The 21,653-nt window shown below is 43.2% G+C and overlaps 1 protein-coding gene across 2 annotated transcripts; it reads right to left on the bottom strand.

Annotated features, from left to right (window-relative positions):
• Positions 1 to 3,282: 3,282 nt before the first annotated feature.
• smarca4b (SWI/SNF related BAF chromatin remodeling complex subunit ATPase 4b) lies at positions 3,283 to 21,346 on the bottom strand. 2 transcript variants are annotated; one of them, XM_085277117.1, is made up of 34 exons: positions 21,139 to 21,346; positions 20,444 to 20,700; positions 19,582 to 19,714; positions 18,510 to 19,052; positions 18,211 to 18,309; positions 17,721 to 17,979; positions 16,619 to 16,745; positions 16,274 to 16,447; positions 16,005 to 16,178; positions 15,737 to 15,910; positions 15,576 to 15,623; positions 14,992 to 15,122; positions 12,777 to 12,834; positions 12,557 to 12,666; positions 12,295 to 12,442; positions 10,981 to 11,144; positions 10,799 to 10,865; positions 10,609 to 10,719; positions 9,799 to 10,041; positions 9,595 to 9,708; positions 9,328 to 9,435; positions 9,029 to 9,115; positions 8,756 to 8,802; positions 8,496 to 8,662; positions 8,207 to 8,370; positions 7,692 to 7,952; positions 7,531 to 7,608; positions 7,212 to 7,430; positions 6,794 to 7,056; positions 6,259 to 6,367; positions 6,007 to 6,108; positions 5,524 to 5,656; positions 5,211 to 5,350; positions 3,283 to 4,992 (listed from the first exon to the last, which is right to left on the bottom strand). In XM_085277117.1, exons 2-34 carry the CDS (start codon positions 20,657 to 20,659, stop codon positions 4,957 to 4,959), a joined length of 5,007 nt encoding a protein of 1,668 aa, XP_085133243.1. In that variant the 5' UTR covers positions 20,660 to 20,700; positions 21,139 to 21,346; the 3' UTR covers positions 3,283 to 4,956. The 2 variants fall into 2 exon arrangements, with proteins under 2 accessions (XP_085133243.1, XP_085133244.1); XM_085277118.1 differs by having other exon boundaries at positions 7,725 to 7,952.
• Positions 21,347 to 21,653: the final 307 nt, after the last annotated feature.

The raw sequence follows: 21,653 nt of genomic DNA, 5'->3' as shown, positions 1-21,653 counted from the left end.
TGTGCTTATCTTCGTCCCAACCAGTGGGTTTTCCTCTCTCTCTCTCTCTCTTTCTGTGTAAACTGACAAATACCAATGAATATACCTGTATGTTTTATAATGTTGTGCACAGATTTTAAAGGCGTTTTTGGAAACAGGTTTTTTTTATTGGCAAGAAGAGTTATTGCTGTAACACAGGCTAATAGGCAAAATATAAAAGAATGTTTTTCTACATTAGCAACAACACCCCCGAGATTAAAAATCACTTTTTCTTTTTTAATCAGAGGTAAACATTCACTCTTTCAGAGTATCCGCTCAGGTGATGATATGGACGATCACATTATTCAGGCAGTACTATGGAGACAGGGTATCTTCTCCGGGAGGTGTTGGAAGGTGGCTGGGGCACTAAGTAAGCCAAAAGGAAATGTGTCAAATTGGTAAACACCATGTGGAGTGCTGAAAGAGGTCTTTGTCATTAACTTTGAAGATAAGGGAATCTACCAGTAGTCATTTGTTAAATCCAGTGTCATTAAAAAACACGGAGTGGACAACAAGTACAGGAGACTAGATGTGAGTGACACTGGCTTCAACATATACACACACGCTAGTTCACAATAATAACAACAGGGCAACACCAGGCACTCTGCGACTCTTCCGTTAGCTCCATCTCTACCATTGCGTTCAGTCCTTTCAGAGTCACCTTTTTCTCGTGTGAGTAAGATCGTACCATCTCACAGTCATTGTAACGTTGTATGAGATTTGTGTTTCCTAGCTAAGGAACAACACCCAATGACAAACCTACAACTTGGTATCATCTGGCCTCTGGACCAGCGAGAGATGGTCCTCAGAAAGGAGATGGCTGAGATTTGGAACCTGCGGCCCCAACTCATCTCTGTCATTCACAGGGCTCACCAGAGAAACAGGCTCCACAATCTTACTTGCTTTTAGGAGACCGAGGTGGTAGATTTGTTTCTCTCTGTCCCCTGATAGACAGATGCATCAACACACTGTCTGTAGATGCATCTACATGAATGACTGGGCGGGTCATCTGCTTCTATCATTTTATGCAGATGAAGCTGGAAATTGGTGACAACGGCACAGACGACACCATCATACCCTCCCTGCACCACTCGGGGAGCAGTTCCGGGTGCCATTGATTAGCCACTCTTGCTTCGCATGATTTACAGACATTTGATGCATTTAGGAAACAACTGATGATTTATTAACTGTTTCCCACATGGAGTAACAACACTCACGTCACTTTCCTCAGCTGGCACTGCTCCCTCAATCACTCCTCCTGGCAGCTGGATTAGAGATTCTGCTACACTCACTATTACAACACGCTGGTAAAACACAGAGTTTCACAAGTTTGTTTTGTTTGAGTTTGAGAGACAGACTGCCTCTCCGGTTGACCTTTGAGCTCATAAATCGAGCTTCCTCTCACTCATTCTGCTGAGGGTTGCACTCGGCACTTCTTCACTCCAGCATTTCATTACATCTTTCTTTTCTGTCTGTTTCCCTTCATCAGTGTTTTGTTCTGTCTACTTTTCTCTTGTCTTTCTTCTTTTCCCCGCACTGGTCGCAGCTGGCCCTTCCTTGAGCCTGGTTGTACCAGAGAAACGGGAGTTTTTTTTCCTTCCCACTGTCACAAAGTGCATGCTCACACTGGCTGGCTTGATTGTTGGGGTTTCGCCCAATTCTGTAGTGTCTTTACCTCACAGTATGAAGAGCATTGAGGTATCTGCTGTTATGAAATAGCGTTATATAAATAAACCTGGCCTAATGTTGTTTTTTCATTTTTTTAAACAGCGTAAAAACTAATGAATTTAGACAAAAACTCACAATGTAATGAAATTATACAAGATAAAAATACAAAAATGAAGCAAAATACACACATAAACAGTTTGGGTCATCAAAGCAGAGCCAGGTGAAAAACAGCTCAGCTCCCCTCTCAGCAGATGTTACATGTAACAGCTAATTTTAAGTTGCTTAAGGGGTAAGGGTTGCGTAAGGGTTCCTGGAAATCAGGAATATTGACTCATCCTCGTACTTTCCCCTCTTCCCCTTAAGGCTGTGGCTACACTGTAGCTGCCATCACCAGTGTGTGAATGTATGTGTGAATGGGTGGATGACTGGATGTGTAAAGCGCTTTGGGGTCCTTAGGGACTAGTAACGCGCTATACAAATACAGGCCATTTACCATTTACCATTTATTGACATACAGTAAACTCACTGAGCTTTAGTTTTAACCAAAAAACTCGCACATCTCAACCTGTGACTCCTCTAAGCATGCTGTACATTCAGCATACTTCTGTGCTGTTTGCAAACAGTGCTGTTTGCCATCTCAGTGAAGAGTTTCTGTTTTGATTTGCTGGATCATACTTAGAGTGAGATTTTGGCAGCACAATTCTACTTTCACATTGTACTGGATGCTTTGAGCAGTAAGAATAAGAGCATTTTATGAATGCTCAGAAAGACACCTGATTTTATAGTTTAGGAATTAAAAAAGAGAAAAAAAAATCACTGAAGAAGCCTGTGGGACTGTTACAACACAGTGCTAATTTTACATTATGTTTGATGCTTTGGCCATGGTAAAAACAACTGCATCTAAAACTCACTGAAGAAAGCTCAATGGGTGTATCAGGCTTAAGACAACTGACAGACCTAAAGGGCATAGGTGTGATTTTACTGTTCTACTTGTATGAGACCTCCTACTAGTGATGAAATGGAGTCATTACACCTTACAGTTGATCCTAACAGCAGGTTTGTTTGGGTCTGAAGTTAAAAATCTGCTGAAATGAAAACTACTGCCGTAGCACTTTTAGTTTGTAGACATAGGATTTAAAGAGTGTCAACTGATACATGTAAATACCCCCAAAACCTTTAACTCAGACGAACTTACTGGCGTTTATCCTTCTGGGCTCAAGTTGTAAGAAAAATAATAAATATAGCTGATTGCCTGACGAGCAGGCATTAAAAACTCGTGTTTTACTTGGGAATTTTGCCTCGAGTGTTCTGAACTTTGACCTTTACAAAATACAGTCCACACATGCCTTAATGTTAGTCATAGACTACAAGGAACACAGAACTGGGCTATCCAGTGAGCAAAGACCACTTAATCCTGCTTTCTTTTTTTTATGCTTGTTAAGCCCCTTTAATATATGTTATATGGGGCTATGCAAATAAAACCAAATTGAACTAATCCATGTAACAAGCCCTTATATGTTAGTTAAAGTGACGCAAACTATCAATTACCAACATACGGACTAATTTTGATTCGTTTAACCACAGCACTACATCACACACTGTCAATAATTTATTGTTTTGTTCCAAGTTTTAGCCACAATGAAACAACACAACACAGATGCAAACACCGATGCTTTGGTTCACTCTGGTTACCTACTGTAATGAGATAAGTACAGTACTGAATTTGCAAGCTGTACATACATGCATTGACATTATAATCTGAAAATACTCTATACAGTATATCCAACACCATACGGCCGTGAGGCATTCACAAACAGAGAGGAGCTGACGTCCCTCTGGTCCTTTGTCTTAAAAATTAAAAGCAGAAAAAGTGCCAAAATAGATGAAACTGTTCTGAAATCCTAAAGTCACCACACAACAACAGAAGAACAAGTTACAGTACTCATGTATTACAACCTTGTGATTCTTGAATTCTACAATCAACAGTTGTAAGTGCTTATACTGGAAGTGTGACAGGTAAGCAGCAGCAGCAAGGTAAAGTAGGGTGTTTTTATTCTGTAAAGTAGTGGAGAGTGACTGGGCCTCAGCTCCATCAAACCTCAGACAAATAACTGTGGTGTGTTGCTAAAGAGCTTCTGAGAAGTCTGGAAACACCCTGCGTACACAGCTGGCTGGCTTTCCAACCTAAACAGTCAGAAATATGAGATGTACACACACCTCAGGAATCACAGCAGGTCCAGAGACTGTTGTCACAAAACATCATCAAAGTGAGGCAGAGGTGAAACATCAGGACAGTTTGTCCAAAAATCAAACTTAATGTCTAATAGTAATAGTCTTGATGATAACATTTGAAGCTCCATATTTGGCATTTATAAGCATATGCAAACATTTAATGGTTACATAGCTGGATTCATGTATTTGTTAATAACTGTGACATGGCAGTATAGTCAAACGTAGCTCTAAATCAATAGAATATCTTGATGTTATAACCAATTAGTAAAAATAGGTACGCTGAGTCATACTATACTGGTCACAAATATACATTAAATGTTTATATATAGCTTTAAATAAATGCCAAACAGTGGAACTTTTAAAATAAAGTGACATTGCAGTACATGTTTCCATTAGACTAGAATTTGCCTCACACAAAGCTTCAGGGCATTTATCTGAAGACAGGCTGATGAAGACTCCTAGCATGTTATCTCTACACTGTTATCACATATAATATCTAGATAATTACTGAAATAGGTCTTAAATATTGGTACACTAAAATTAAAGAAGAGATCTGTTTTTAATTATAATTACACATTTTACTTAAAAAAAGATGACAATAAGGAACTTTTCCCACCTTTGCTTATTACAAACATGCACGTCCTGCTCTGTGTAGTGGGCAGCAGCTTTTAACTTATCAGAATACACCTTTATGTTACCGCCTCATGGTTTGCTGACACAGCATCTTTTGCTGTTGTGTTTTTTGTGTGCTATTCTCTTCATAGTTGTCACCAATGAAGCAGTAATTAGATTATATCTGTATACAAATATCTCAACACTCCCTGTGCAACATATATTTTATGGTATATGGAGCCATCTGATGATCACATGTCTTTGCAAATGTACAGAAAGAAACTCCTCTTCTTCGACTTCTCTCGAACATATTTGACTGAGGGTGGATGGAGTGGACCGAGGCATGTTTTATTACTTTAGAAGTGTTGATTGATTTAGAAGTGTTGATTGATTTATACACCCTTCTCTCCTAATTCACAGTACAGTTCAGGCCTCCTCATCGGTGGCACTTGGGGAGCGCTCCTGAAAAAAGGAAACAGAGATATGTTTTAGTTGACTGGGAAAGACTTCTAGTTTCACACATTTTACAGGTTTCCTGAGATATCCTGCAAACTAAGAAACAAAAAAACCAAACGTGTATATTTGTGCATCTACCTGCACTGAGCAAAAAACTATCAACCCCATAAAAATTCCCCACACAAATGCTTGCAAGGTTTAAAGGAAAATGACAAAAAAGTTACCTCTTCCTGCTCATCCTCAGAGTCATCATCACTGACGACCGGCTTTGCTCTGGTGCGTCCCGTCCGTCTGCTGCGTCCCTTCCCTCGATCTCCACCTTTATCCTTCCTGCTCAGACGGATTTTCACCTTCACTGAACGGGCTGGAAATCAACACACATGGAAAGAACATGTTGTCAGAGTAATCATACAGAGAATTTTGAGATGTTTGCCAGAGGACATAAAAGGACAAACTCAATCTAAATCAGTTAGGACACAGTCAAATACAACTGAACAGTTTCTCCTCTTTATGCACGACATGCACAGGCATGCTCACATTCGGACTCTGATCCTTCCTCCTGCTCTTCCTCCTCTTCTTCACTCTCCTCTCCCTCACTTTCCTCCTCTTTCTCGATCTTCTGCCTCAAGCTGGTGAATACCGACTGTAGAACGATGGAGTCCTCGTATATCTGCTCATAAACACAGCGGGCAGATGCTGATTATGATCATGTGGCTGCAGGGTAAAGCATTCAGCCTCAACACATCATTTAAACACTAATCATTTATCAGCAACTAGTAATTAAATGTCTGATACATTGCCCTGCATGATGAGTTTTCCGATGAGGTCTTTTATGCCTTAATGCGACCTCAGAGTGCTCGCTTTCGTCAGCTTTAATCAGGCTTCACTTTCAACTGTAATCCATCCACAGGAACTAATATGTACCAGTTAAATAACACAAATTCTGATTCAGATTTGTCTTGTGCAAGTAAAAAACAAATAAAACAGCAGGTGTTTTTCTATACAGCACATCTGTCTCACCAGCGACCCCTCCAGGTTGAAGGTCTGAGCATTCTGGAAGAGCAGCATGACGTCTCTCTCCAGGTCACCCAGACTGCGGTAGCGATGACTTCGAATCCTCTCCTAACATTGAAGACGCAGCACAAACATTGGGTATGTAAGCGAGAGAATAACACACCAAGCGAGTCTGTTAACCTTTAAACACGTTTTTTTTTTTAATGTGCTCTGCTGCAGGAATGAAAACATGTTACAAATAACACTATTTAATCTTACCTTGATCTTCCTGAAGTCTACCGGCTTGCGGATGAGTTCGTAGTACTCGGGCAGCTCTTTTCGAGACGGCAGCTGGATGAACACCTCGCTCAGCTGACGCCCACTGGCGCTGCAGGACATGACATTATTATCACGAGACCAAATATCTGAAATATGTCTGCAATATCAATCCAATTGATCATAGCTCTCAAAGCGAGTTTGCTGTTGGCTATTTATTAAAAGTGTTACAGGGTTTTTTGCCACCCCAGACACGTGAATGTGTTTAGTCCAGTCAAAATATAAACTGCCACCCCGGTCTTCCTAAAGACCAAACCTAACAACTGCTATCAGATCCTCTTATCATTATATACATTTGGCATAATCTTCAGTCTCAGCATTCATGAAATCACGTTGTGACATCATGGGGGCTACAATCTGGGGTTTTTACCCCTTTCTCATGACACAAAGAAAGCCTGGCAGGTTGAACTTTCTTTCTAAATAGACTAAAATGACTGAAAAAAAGTTTCAGATTTTCCACAATCACAATTTCTGCTACCTGTCTTTGTATTTGATGACAGCGTCCACAATTTTCTTCATCTTCTTTGTGAGGGTGGGAGGATTTGGTGAGAGTTTTTCGACAGGTGGCCGTCCCCTCTTCCTCTGCCTCTTCCCATCATCATCTTTATCCCCCCGTCCACGTCCCCCTATGGAAGAGGAGGGACCAGGGAGATCCAGGTCACGGTCTCGCTTCCTCTTGCGGGTCGTCTTTTTGTGCCGCACCTCTTCCTCCATCTCCTCCAGTGTGCCTTCCTCTATCGCCTGAACAGGGAAAGATACAGAGTGAGAGATTAGCATATAAGTGTTAAAATTACCCCCCCCCCCCCACACACACACACACAAATTTGCCTTTTCCTCCAGAAAGCCAGTTAGTTTAGAAGCCAATTTATATCCTGAAATCTTTGTCTCAGGCGCACCTTGAGCCACTGCTTCTCAGTCAGCGAATCGCTGTAGTCCACTTCCTTCCGTTGTCGGGAACCTCGGCCAAACATTTTCTCCTCCTCTTCCTCACAGGTAAGTCGCTCAACCTCAGCATCGTCCTTCATGATCCACGTGGGCAGCTCGTCCTCCTCCATCAGCCGTGGTTTTCGTCGTGGGTTACGAGCCTCCTCGCGGCGTCGGTCCAGGTCCATACGCTACGGAAGCAAGAAGAAGAAAACACAGGGAAAGATGTGGGGACACAATATTATTGCGCGGTTGAATCTTTACCTCACATTCAAACACACAGAAACTCACCATGAACAGCTCGAACTCCTCTTCACTCCTAGCAATCATCTGGTTGACCGTCTCATCATCTGGCACCTCATCCTCCTCCTGAATACAGCAGACACACAATGGCAGGTAGAGCAGAGGAAAGCACACTCTTTAAATTGTGTGTTGGCGATGCACGCACACACATTCATGTGTAGGCACACGTCTTGACCCCAGACCTCGTCTTGCTCCTCGTGCTCCAGGATGGCCTGCAAAAAGGCCCTGCGCTCGTGGCTGGAAGACTTCTGGTCGAACATGCCGGCCTGAATAACTTTTTGATCCACATTTAGTTTGTATTTGGCCGCTGCCAGGATTTTCTCCTCGACACTGTTGACTGTACAGAGACGTAGCACGCGTACCTCATTTTGCTGACCAATGCGGTGAGCTCTGTCCTGTGCCTGCAAGTCCTGGGTAGGAGAGAAAGATAAAGAAAGTTAAGCTGTGGAGCCCAAACCTTGCCATTTCTGCTTTCACTGTCAATAAATTGTGAACACTACAATATTAAATACTGAAACCTAAATATCTTCCCCAGTATTCTGAGGACAGACCCTGGACTTTTATCTTCAGCCTCTAAGTGCAAAAAAAAAAAGGCAAATCAAAGCTGATATGAGCTTGAATGCTGATTTGATTAAAAAAAAATCAATATAAATATGCATCACACCTGATGTGGGTTCCAGTCGGAGTCAAAAATAACTACAGTGTCGGCAGACTGCAGATTGAGGCCGAGGCCTCCAGCCCTTGTGCTCAGGAGAAAAATAAAGTACTCTGACTCTGGGTCATTGAATGTCTTCAGTAACATTCCTCTATCCTCAGCCTTTGTTGTGCCTGAGAGGTATGAAGGTGGGAAATAAGAGGAAATGCAGGCAATAATTCACAAAAAAGATAAACCAAAGGGAAACTAATAAAAAGGGGACAACAAGAACTGATACGCATACAGATCAGTGTCTCACCATCCAGACGCAGGTATTTGAAGTTACGGTAGGCAAAGTAGTCCTCCATGATGGTCATGAGTGAGGTCATCTGACAGAAAAGCAGCACTTTGTGGTTTGTGGCTCTCAGCTTTGGCAGAATTCGATCCAGCACCTCAAACTTTCCCGATGCCCGATACAGGTCAGGACTGAGGGAGCGAAAGGAGGATATTTTTTTTACAAAGGCTGCAGTTTGTTTGTGTGTGTTTGAGATCAGGACCTAAAGAGGAAGCAGTACTTACCCCTGAACTATCCCACCAGAGAATCCTAAATGTTCAGAGAAGGATTCCTACAAACACAATGTACAACCGAACATTTCAGTTCAACGGTGGCTTTATTTTGATGACTGTTAGCTCACTGACACATCAAACAGAAGTCAGAAATGGCTGCTCTTATCCTCAGAAATTCTCTTTATTATAATAACAAAGAGAACCTCTGATGATAAGAGCAGGACTGAGAAACACAGGCAAATAACTACAGACAAAGTATTTATGTGTCGGGCTCGTCAGTGTTACCTCTATTTGCTGAAACATATAAGGGTGATTGCAGATCTTCCTCAGCTGCATGATGGTGTTCATCAGTGTCTTCGTGCCCCCTTTACCCTATTGACCGTGATATGATAAAAATGTTTTTACTGCTAATAACTGGGAAGTGTGCGGCGTGGACTTGAAGTACATGCAAAAAAAAAAATCCAACATGGAAAGAAAAGCGTCTGGACTTTCTTTCCAAGCTCCTTAGACTACGATGACCTGGATGACTGAGAACCTTCACAGACATAATACAATACAATACTTCAAATTATGTGTTCCTTCACCTTCTTGTCTTTCTCTGATCCATCAGTGAGCAGGACTCCCTTGGCCTGCATGTGCCTGTAGAGGACTCTCTGAAGAGAAGACATGTCACACTTGATCACATACTCCACCTGAGGGATAGGAGAAAAACATGTGTTTCCATTAAGCATGAATGCACAACATCAGAACAGAAAACCTTCATTTTCTATACGTCTCCTCAAGAAATGATGCTAAAGAAAACAAGAGCTGCTTAAACGGGATGTTGCCTTTACAGTGCGTGTGAAACATGCCTTTTCTGGAAGCTGTGCCTCCACCTCCTTCTTCAACCTCCGTAACAGGAAGGGGCGTAGCACTTTATGGAGACGACGAATAATCAGAATTGTCTCCTCTTCATTAAGGTCCACCTGAAGCGGAAGAAAGAGAAATTTCACACTCTTATTTAGCAAAACAGACCCCTGCTGCAACCTCAAAACTCTTCCTATATTTCTGCACACCTTCTCTCCAGTCATAGCGAAAGGGGCGTTAAACCACTGTTCGAAGGTGCTGCAGCACTTGAAGATAGTGGGCAAGAGGAAATTGAGCAGCGCCCACAGCTCAGGAAGTTTGTTCTGCAGCGGCGTCCCCGTCAGCAAGACGCGCCGCGGAGCAAGGTAATGGGTGTTCAGGACCTGGGTCAGTTTACAGTGGTGGTTTTTCATGCGGTGGCCTTCGTCTACAATCATGTACTTCCAACGGATCTGAAGGAAAGAAGAGGATCACGTGGGCGAAACCACAGTGCCAATACCCTGTATCACTGCTCCTGTCCAGCCACATCAAACCAATAACTGAAAGTGCGTAAAAGGAGGATTTTTTTTTGTCCACTTTGTCCTGATGACTCAAGTTGGCCCAGTCCCAGGCTAGTACCTGTAACCATCACATGGGAAAGCCTTGCCTGAAGCGCAACACCCACCTGTGAGCACAGTCAGGAACCCTATATGACTACATGAGTGCATAGCAGCATGATGGTCACAGAGGACAGTGGGAGACGTGGTTTACAGGTCGTGTCAGTGTGTTGCAGGACCTAGGAGAGAGAGCACTGAGATGCAGGGGGAGGTCAGATTGGCCAGACTCAAAAACTTTTAGAGGATTTGGGGGGATTTAAGGAGCCAAAGACACAAAAACCTTAAGTAAAACAGAAGTATGATAAATAAGGTATGAAAAGAAACAAAATGTTTTTAATCTGTAAAGGAAAATCTACGCCATCACAGCCTCAATGTGTTCGCTCATTTCCTTGAGTCCGTGTTTGTCCGTGCAGTCAAACTCACCTTGGCCAGTACTTGTTTGTCCTTGATGATGTACTCATAAGTGGTGAGCAAAACATTAAACTTGCCACTACGCAGCTGAGGGACAAACGCTCTTCTAGCAGCAGGAGACCCCTAAAAAAAAAGGTTCAATATCTCAATAATTCTTTAGAAGATTTTAAGATAAAGACAGGCACGCCCATTTTTGTGTTACCTTGTAAGACACTTTAACGACTGATGGCGCCCATTTGTCAAACTCATACACCCAGTTAGAAAGAGTTCTGTCAATGAGAGACAGCTTACGTGTAGTTAAACAATTTATTACCGGTACATTCGTCTTTATTTAAGTGCTGTGCAGGACTGAAACACTGTCATAGCAAAAGCGTGCGAGCTCACGAAAGAGGTACAATGATGAGGTAGGGTCCGTTGAGCCGTTTGTGCTCCATGAGGTACGTGATGAGAGCGATAGTCTGGATGGTTTTTCCCAGACCCATCTCATCGGCCAGGATCCCATTCAGGTTGTTGTTGTAAAGAGAAACCAGCCACTCCAAACCTTTAATCTGAAAGTCAAAAAAAAAGGAGGGGGTTATTTATTACTGCTTTGAAATCTGAGAGACTCTGTTTCCTATGATGTCCCACTTCAATGTAAAGTCCTACTTTTTAAGAATCTGCCAAAAAGGACACTCACATAGAAAATCGTAAAAAAAACATCCCAAGAAAATAAGAAAACATTAATGTGGGCATTAAAGAAATACTTATTTTATTGAAACAAATAGAATATTGATGGCAATGGTATAAGAATCTATGGGGGTACACCTATAGTAGTTTTTGAGTGCATGCTGGACAGACGGCTCAACAAATCTATAAGATTTACTATAAATTAAAGAAAGAATTAATTGGGTCTGAACAAATTTGAGGAGAAAGGATAACAGAAAAGGCAAAAATAATAGATAAGTAGTGGAAATAGTCAAAAGAAATTATGAAAGAATAAAATAGAAAACGTTAGCCCCCCCAATAGACCCTATGACAGCTGCCCCCCTAAAGAGAATAGATAGACGGATGCAAAATAGAAAAGCCTATATTAAAAAATTCTACCCCTTCCATCCATCCATTCGCTTCCACTTATCCTTTTCAGGGTTGCAGGGGGCGCTGGACCCTATCCCAGCTATCATAGGGCGAGAGGCGGGGTACACCCTGGACAGGTGGCCAGTCTGTCGCAGGGCTAACACACAGAGACAGACAACCATTCGCACTCACATTCACTCCCACATTCACACCTATGGGCAATTTAGACTAATCAATTAACCTATCCCCACTGCCCACTACCCCTCCGCCTCAAATTAATTTGAAAATCCTACCTTGTTTTGTAAGAAAGAGCGTTTCTTTGTAAGTCAGCAAACTTACAAATTCAGCAGAGGATCAAATAATTATCTCCCCCACTGCATTTTGTAATAAAAAGCCTGAAAACCACTGAATTATGGCAACCTTCAAATTAATTCGCCTTTTAATGTCTCTATGTCTTTAATTAATATGGCAACAACCAGAAGAAGAAGCAGAGTAAGTGCATAATTTCCTTTGGGATTATTAAAGTATTCTGATGAAGTATAAACAATATCCAGTCCTGACCAGCGTGCAGCTAAAGATGTAAAATGTCTGAACTGCAGGATTTGTCAGTGCTTCGTGTACTTGCTTGTGCTTGTGCGTGTTCACCTGATACTGTTTAAGCTGCCCATTTATCAACAAGCTGGACTGTTTCTCCACCTTCTCTGTGACAGCGTGAGCCACAGAGTAATACGACTGGAGTCCTCGAGCAAACGCTGCACCGCTATACTCATCGTCCACGTCCTGTTTAGCATTTCTGTAAAATGACACGTAAAGTCTTAATCAGTCACAAAATTAATGACATTTGGTGGAATTCGCTGTATTTAAACAGCACATACGTTGCACAAAAATGAACGTTACATGAACTCACTCAATGATGTGTCGGACGTCCACCTCTGACACATCTTCACTGTCTGGGTCTGTAATCTTCATCTTGTCCTCTACTGGAGCTGCCGAAGGCTGAGGCTCCTCTTCTTCCTCCTGAGAGACAGCATGTGAACTAAAAGTTGCTTTTAACTCCCACTGGATGAACGAATATGAAGTGGCTTCAAACACATCTCACAAAAAAATAAAAAAATAATTAAACCAACCTCCTCCTCTTCCTCCTCCTCGCTGTCTTCACTGTCTGAGCGGGGAGCCACCTCATATCTGGACAAATTTACATAAATACACTTTGAAAAAATTTGTCCCTTGATATTGTCCTTTAACGCTGAAAGTAGCTGTCAGGGAACGACAAAACCGCTGAATGACAAATAATGACAAAGAGAAGATGTTGCTGTTCTTGAACATTTTGAATAAGTGGGGCAGAAATGTATATATGAGACTATTTTGTTAAAAACTAAATTTCTCCAAATGATTTAATCATCCGTAAAGCTCAATCTCTATCTGTGCTGCGGGTGTCGTTATGCTCAGCTGTGTCATTTTAAGTAAATGCTAATCACTTGTACAGTTAGTATGTGGTTGTGTGAAATTTTGAACAATTGGACAGATCGCCTGACAGTCTATCGCAGGGCTAACATACTGAGACAGAGTCAAAGGAGCTTGCAAAGAAAAGCGTCTGGACTTCTTTAAGTTGCTTGAAGATGTTTCACCTCTCATCCGAGAAGCTTCTTCAGTTCTAAGGTCAAATGGTGGAGAGTCCCAGATTAAAACCAAGTGGGAGTGACCCCCCACAGAGGGACAAAAGGACCCCCTGATGATCCTCTAATCGCCTGAGCTAAGGTGTGAAAATGGGTGTGGGTCTGGGGAGGGAACTCAAAACTGGATTATAGATGGTGTCAGGAGAGTCTTCTCCAAGCATTTCAGACCCAGCAACACGCTCAGACAGAAACTGGTTCACCCGAAAGACAAAACTCCTAAACACAAACTTAACAATGTGGTGTATGCTGTACAGTGCAGCGAGGAATGCTCAGACCTCTACATTGGAGAGACCAAACAGCCACTTCACAAGCGCATGGCACAACACAGAAGAGCCACCTCCACAGGACAAGACTCAGCAGTCCATCTGCATCTTAAGGATAAAGGACACTCTTTCGAGGATGCCAACGTTCACATTTTGGACAGAGAGGACAGATGGTTTGAAAGAGGAGTGAAAGAAGCCATCTATGTCCACTGTGAGCGACCATCTTTGAACAGAGGCGGTGGTTTATGACACCAACTCTCTGCCATCTATAATCCAGTTTTGAGATCCCTTCCCACACGCTTTAACACCCACTCACATCCTGGGCCATCTGACCTCAGGAATTCGCATGATAAGGTGGGGCCAGGTTTCACAATGAGCTCACCTGAAACTCTGGCTGATTGGGACCCACACCCATTTTCACACCTTGGCTCATGTGATTAGAGGATCATCAGGGGGTCCTTTTGTCCCTCTGTGGGGGGTCACTCCCACTAGGTTTAAATCTGGGACTCTCCACCATTTGACCTTAGAACTGAAGAAGCTTCTCGGATGAGAGGTGAAACGTCTTCAAGCAACTTAAAGAAGTCCAGACGCTTTTCTTTGCAAGCTCCTTTGATTACGATGACCTGGATGACTGAGAACCTTCACAGACATATACTGAGACAGACAACTATTTATACTCAAATTAACACCTAAGGCCAATTTAGAACCACCAGTAAAACTAACGTGCATGTCTTTGGACTGTGGAAGAAGCCGGAGCACCCAGAAAGCACCAACAGGGAGAACATGCAAACTCTAGACAGGAAGGCTCCAGCCAGCGAATTCAAACCCAGGACCTTGTTGCCACGAGATAACACGCCGCTCTTCCACCCCTTAACTAAAAGTGTTGTCTGTGCTGTGTGTTTTGTCTGTCCTAGACATAGCTTTTCACCAGATTTTTTTGTCCTTTGGTGCATTAAAAATAAAAGTAATACGCATATCTATACTCCTCAAAAGCTGTAGATCACTGCATATGAACTGAAATCAGTTAACAAAAGAAAAGAACAAAAGACAGGCTAGTTTGATGTTTTTTTTCTATGAAAAGTGTGGAGTCAACTGAAGAACCTTTGTAATGTAACGACATAATTGCAAGTGTAATGTAATTACAGTTTTAATGAATTTGAAATGAATTACACCCAACAGGCTGTGTGATATCACCATACCCTCAAACATCAAAGAATGATCCCTCTATCCTTGATCCTGAATGTTTGTGTTAAGATCTACCTAAGAGACTGTGTTCAGTATAAGACGTGCAGAAAAATTAATAACCTGTAAACATCATCTCTCTGGGCAATTGCATTAAAACATTTATATGTCTTTTCTATAAACATTTGCACAAGTTCCTTCCTCTTTGCATCCAGACTCACCCAGGGTTCATCTCCAGCCAAGTTTCCAGCTGTCCAGCTTTGGGAGCGTCCACCCCTGTCAGGATATTCCCACTGTCCACGTGGATGACCTTCACCGGCAGGTCACTCATCTGACTCGTCTCATCTAGAGGCTGCAGGAGTAGAGAGGGTTTGTTTAAGACTTTAAATGCCGACAGAGATTCAGATGGTTAATCACTGGCGCTGCAGCTATTTGATCAAACAAACAAGTTCACAGTATCAAGCAAATTCCCAATTATTTGTAATTCAGTACAACACGTGCTCTATAAATATTTTTTACAGCGAAACCACTTTGCTTTCTTGTTGTGATAAAGTCCAGGTGTTTATCATTGTGCTCAGTCAAATAGCGGGTGATATTTTGCTTGTTTTCCGAGTAGCAAAAGGCTTTTGTTTGGTCTCCTGTTGCGGGTTACCATGTCATGTGATGTCAGCGCCGTTTGTGCCTGATGAGAATCGAGCTGAAGAAATGATTCCCCGCAGTGAACAGTGACTTAAAACTGCAGCTTCTACTCCTGTACCATGTCTTTATCTCTACAGTCTTCATTAAGGCTTCTGCATTTGCTCACCTCTCCATCAGGACCCATAGCAGGAGTCTGACCCTCTGCATTCTCCACCTGCAACATAAGGGAAAAATAAGTAATCAGGTTATACGTGACAGAACATAATCAGAAACAAAAATCAGTGTTACGCAGACTTTACAGTGGAGTGTCTGTGTTTGTCGATGTACCTTCTTCTTTTTCTTTTTCTTCTTTTTCTTCTCCTTGAGGGCCTGTGCAGCTTTGTGAGCTCGGACCAGCTCTGTGAGGTTTGCAACGTACTCGTCGGTCTGCTGCAGCAGGTAGGCCAAGCGCTTATCCTTCTTCTGGTCGATGAGTTTGCGGTAGCCCTCCTCATCCTCAGCCTGGGTAAAAAATATGGTACAATGTGTAGGAGGGATTTGTGTACTGCTACGTTCGTGATGGGCATTAAGTGATATTATAGTTTCTTCTTTTTACCATGAGCCTCCTCATCCTCTCTTTCTCAATACGCTCATTCTCCTTCTTCTGCTCCCGCTCGGTGTTGGCGTGGTAGGTGGCCACAGCTTTGGTCAGTTTCTGGATTTTGCCTGTGATCGAACGGTGGTACTCCTTGAAGTCTTTGGCGTGCTGAAGGATGCTGTTGAGGTACTCCTTTGTTTAGATTGGATGAAGGACAGAAAGAGATTATCAGTGAGAAGCAAAACTTTAAAAAAATATCACAGTTAACCTCGAAGTTTGGGCTCAACCTGATGTTTTTGTCTACGTTTGCGTTCTTGTTCAATCTTCTGCTGTTTCTCCAGTTTCTCTGTGATGCGGGCTTCGCGGAGAGACTGTCGCTTGCTTCGCTTGTAGGCCTTGGCATCAAGGGCGGTCTCTAGAGCTGTGTCACGGCGCATACACACCACCACCTCTTGACGCAGCTTTTAGAGAGAGAGAGACACAATAGAAAACACACAGAAAATGTAAACTCACCAGCAGAACCATCCACACTGAAAACACACACACAAACCGTAATGGTCTCTGATTCACCATAACTGCCAACGATGCATTACTGTTAAGGTTCGAGGTGAGGATGTGACTGTAGTGCATACCTGTCTCTGGAAGTTAAGTAGTCGCAGGGCTTTGAGCTCTATGGTGGCTTTGGTTCGTAAATCACCAGCCAGAGAACCCGGTAGATTCTCTAGCTCAGCAATGCGATGGGTTATACGAGCTTGTAACCTGAAGAAGCAGGTACAACGAGTAGTTATATCCCAGAAAAAAATGTTGTTTGTGCAGGAGCTGATGGTGAGAATTATGAAACATCAAAACCACAACTACCATAGCACACAGAAGAGAAAAGGTACTACTGAGATATTAACAGCCTTTAGTCTAGGTGTGTAGAAGTATGCTAACACTAACATTGTGCCATACAACTAAATAAGAACTAGAAAACCAAAGTTCCCTTCAGAGAGAGGGGTGCATTGAAACCAGGACAAAAACAAAATCACTTTGCAACTGTGTGAAGTGTTTGAGGTGTTGGAGTCGAGAACTTTGCCAGTGGAGTGCCGACATCTTTAAAAGATTTACAGATGACATGCTAGGTCCTTACTCCAATGAGCTGTCAATCATTTAAATAAAAGAACTGATGACATATTACACAACGCAGAGGCAACTTAGTGCAGGCACGAGTACGCATGTATGGGCTTTGAACTTTAGCTTTAACTTTGGTGTGACTTATGCAAACAAGTTTGAAAGTCATGAGGTTTGTGATCACTGCCATCTGTTTGTCTCCTGGTCAGAAAGATTACATAGAAAGAGCCGAGCCAAATTTGTGGGAATTTGGTGGAAAGGCAAGTGGAAAAGGAAGAAATGATTCAATTCTGGTGTGGAAAAAAACAGCAAAACTGGGTTTGACAGAAGATTTGCTTCCCAAATGTCGATGCAAAAAAATGATGTATTGTTTTGTACTTTTGATTTTTTTGTACTATATTATAAACATAAGATAGAAAATATACAAGAAAAAGCTTGTGGTAAATATTATATGCTTTAAAAGTTTTAACACAAAGTAAAGTAGGCCATCTCTAAATATATGTACTGATTATGGTACATATACAACCCTTAAGAGTCAGATAACTAAAGCTCAATTTAGCTATTTTGTTCAACAGATAAATAAATGGGACAGAGGATAGCGCATCCCCCAAAAGACTTGGTTACCTGTACTCCCTCTCCTGCAGTATCTCCACGGGGTCGAGGCCACAGGGTTTCTGAATGGGTGTAATGCGGTTCTGTTTGGCATGGTAAGGCATCATGGGAGTAGGCTGCGCAGGCTGGCCGGGAGACTGGGTCTGCGGGGGCATCACCGGGGAGGCAGCCGGCGGAACTGAAGGGGGAGCAGGAGATGGCCGGCCAGTGGGCTGAGGGGGGATGAGTTTTTGTGGAGCGTTGGAGGGGGCTGCTGCATTCACCATGGGGCCTGGAGGAAAGTGTAGTGAGGAAAAGTCACTGTGGTCTACACAAAATGATGAACGTCTAAAGGAAAATTAGGAATTACAGCAGAACTAACACTGTACGACAGCATAGTTCATCTCTTCTATCAGCACTTAGTCGGCCGTTTTTACGCTAACAGCCTAACTAGGTTTCAACAAAGATGCTCCTAGTGAAGAGACAGTCAGTTTTCACAAGGTCTTATAGCAGCACCACGTACCTTCGGGCCATGACTTGGGAGGTCCATTAGTATTTTGACCCTGCATCCCAACTGGGGTTCCTGATGGGCCGGGGGGAGGCATATTTGGACCCATCATTCCTAAGAAATCAAAGAATGCAGATTGAATACGGCTGATATCCATAACAAGGCCTTGTTAAAATTTTAGAAACAATACTGTGGGAGATTTATGAAACGCTGAGGAAGACTTAAAGTGGAGGTGTGAATTAGTCTTCTATGTATTCACCCTCAGGTTATAAGAAACAGTACTGCTATTTCGGACATTCCTCATGCTTGCTCACCGTGACCTCGGCTGTAGCCTGAGCCCATTGGCCCTGGCCCTGGTCCTGTTGGACCACCTCCTGGCCCTCCTCCAGCTCCGGGAGCCAGACTAGGCATGGGCTGCTGCATCCCTGGCATTGGCCTCTTTCCTTGGACAGCTATTTGAAGGTGGTCTGGGAGGGGCTGTCCCCGGGCTAGCATCTTATAAGCCATGATCTGGGCTCTAAGTTGGTGAAGCTGGTTCTGGTTAAAGGGAGTTGGACCACCAGGACCTCCAGGTCCCGCAGGGCCGCTGGTATCAAGGCCAGGACCAAGGCTAGGGACACTGGGGCCAAGACTGGGTCCAGGGCTTGGACCTGGTCCAGAACTGCCTGGAGGGACGGGTCGGTTATTAGGACCCAAAATGTGCTGATCTCCACTGGAGCCATCTAATGGTGTAGAGGCAGAGCCAGGACCACCAGAGGAAGAGGAGGAAGATGATGAGGGCATAAGGGGCCCAGAGGGGGGACCATTTGAAGGGATGGGACTTGAGTGATCAGAGCCACCTAATGGAGAGTGGTAGCCTGGAATACACAGAGAAAAAGGCAGGCAGGTAGAGAGAATCACTCTCTACGGGTCCTCAAAGGAAAATTTGATAATAATCTTACAGTCTTCAAGCCAAGCACAAAACACAAAACTTATCATCGTACCAAACCTGAGGCAAACTCTAACAAACAATAAATTATTGTCTAAATTTGATCAAATCCTGGATTATTATTATTATTGTTATGATTATTTCCAGGAGATTGTTAACTGTGATTCACCACGTTAAGCCTGTCTATATCCCATCCTTACAGCACAGAGCAGGCTGTCTTTGTCTGAGCCAGACTGAGCCATGACAGTTGTATATCATTCAGTATTTCAATAATGAAACAGTGAAACGGTTTTCATGGTTCATGTTACAGCTGGTGACAACAGAGACACTCCCCTCTGAGCCAGTCAGGACACATAGTCACACCACTGCCGTTAAGTCATGCTTAAAAGCCGTCACATGTCTTACGCAATGTAGGAATTAAGCAAATTGCTTAAGAATGGTTTAGGTAACATGCCTACCTTGTGAGTGTTGGTCTAGAGGACTGGGTGGGGGGCCCATACCACTGTGCCCGCCCTGTCTCACTGACAGTCCCTTCATCTGACTTAAACGGCTCTCCTCACTCAAGCTTTTCTCGTGCAAACCCTCCATGGGCTGTGGGAGGAATCAGACAGTACTGAAGTTAAACACTATCAGTTTTGTCAAAAGTCGCCATTGCAGAGGATTTGCAGAAGTTTCACTGAGTTAAAAAGCAAATACCAAAGGCAAAACTTAAGTAAGCAGAGTAAGAGCAGTTAACCAATGTCAAGTCAAACATGTTCGATTTTTGGGTCAAATATGGAAGAGGAGCATTGATTGCTCACAGGCACAGGTGCTACTTAGTGCATATCAAGTTTTCAACTCTCAGTGAATGTTTAGAAAAAAACACTGAAATAAATCACGTACCCGTAGTTAGTGGAACAAATCAATGGTTTTCTTAGGTTAAATATTTCTGATACATTCTCCTTCAAGCTTAGCTAGTAGTTAATCATTTATTTAGTGAATAAATATTAGATAATATGTGTGTCTATTAACATTATACTGATATTTAGATCTAATAACTACAAAGAGCAAAATTAAGCATGATGAAAACATCAAATTTAAATGAAGATGGAAATCTGAAGATGAAAATGCTTGAAAGCTTTGCTGTACATGTGCATCATCTACACTTCATTCTTAAGCAAGTGAAATTAATGTTTAAATCCTTTCTGTTTAAGAGTCACTGTAAATATGTAGCAATGAGGTTTAAAAAGTAATTGCTGACAAACTGCGGTTCCCTAAAGGACGGCAACACGAGCAGCTGCTGAGAGCGTCTCACTGGGACTGCTGCCTGAATGCCCTTACTTTGTGCAGAGGGTGCATGCTGTCCGGGCCATATCCAGAGGGCCCTGGCTGGGAGTGTCCAGAGGAGGGAGGACCAGGGCTGGGGCCCATCATACTGTGAGAGGAGCCTGGGGAGGGTCCGGGGCTGGGGCCAAGCATAGCCCCAGGAGAAGGACCCGGACCAGGGGAGGGACCAGGGCGAGGTGTGCCTCCCATGGGGGGATCAGGTGTTGACATGATCGCCTGGGATCTCCTGCTCCTGGATGAGCAGGAGGGACCTGAGAGAAGGAAGAGAAATGACAAATTTCAGTAAGAGGGCAATGAAATATGCACCAATTACTTATCTGAGAAGGAAGTAATAAGGTTTTGGTTTGGACAATTAAAAAATCATGGCAATAAAGTCTGCATATGACTTCAGCTGCATTTCTAATAAATGATGAGGGTGCACAGTCTTTGCGGGATAGGGGTGAATTTTTGTCCAGCCTATCAGATGTAGACTCTCTGCTCGCCAGCTGCGCTGCACCAAATCACCCGTTGCGCGCATATGCAATTACAGCTGCCGGGTCTACCACTGAACTTGAGCTGAAGACGGGGAAATACAGTAAATTATGCACAAGAGCCCGTGCTGCTGAGAATCTTTTCACTCTGGCATGAAAGGGTGTCTCGTTAAATATAAAAAAGGGGAATGGCGGACTGTGCTTGTGCGACAGACCTACCCGCATCAACAGGATTGGCAGTCCTGGGTGGATTTCTGCGCTCCCGAGCTGATATTTGCGGGTGATGAAGGAAGATGCAGCAGTTGTCGCAATTAGCCTACTCACCCTCTTTGTAATCTGCCTGCAAGCGTTGATTTCTTTCACCGACGTGGCTCGAGCGCCCCCCTCCACAGCTCCTATGACCGAATGTCTAGTCACGGCCGCACGGCAGCGCGCATGCGTGCGCAGAGACGGCAAACCTGTACTCGGCGTGCATCAACCCTGAATTCTTGTTTGAAAATCCAAAATAATCGTGGAATATTAAATGTCGAGATAACCTGTGGCTAGATTTCACCCACAACAGTGAAATCGTGAACGGTGGCTGTGAACACAGGTATTAGAATCACGCGACTTAATAACTGCAACCTTCAAAAGCAACACACACAACCAAAATACACCGTTTTCTGCAGTGCACATTTGGCATTTTTAATTTTGAGAATTTATTGTGAGGTTTTGCACTTTTCATTCATTGCCTG

The sequence above is a fragment of the Mchenga conophoros genome, linkage group LG6, assembly GCF_057382185.1.
Source record: "Mchenga conophoros isolate Kocher_MC1m ecotype Shallow Benthic linkage group LG6, M_conophoros_male_GT1.1, whole genome shotgun sequence".
NCBI lineage: Eukaryota > Metazoa > Chordata > Actinopteri > Cichliformes > Cichlidae > Mchenga > Mchenga conophoros.
Note: the sequence above shows the minus strand (reverse complement) of the source record. Positions and strands in the feature narration are given on the sequence as shown.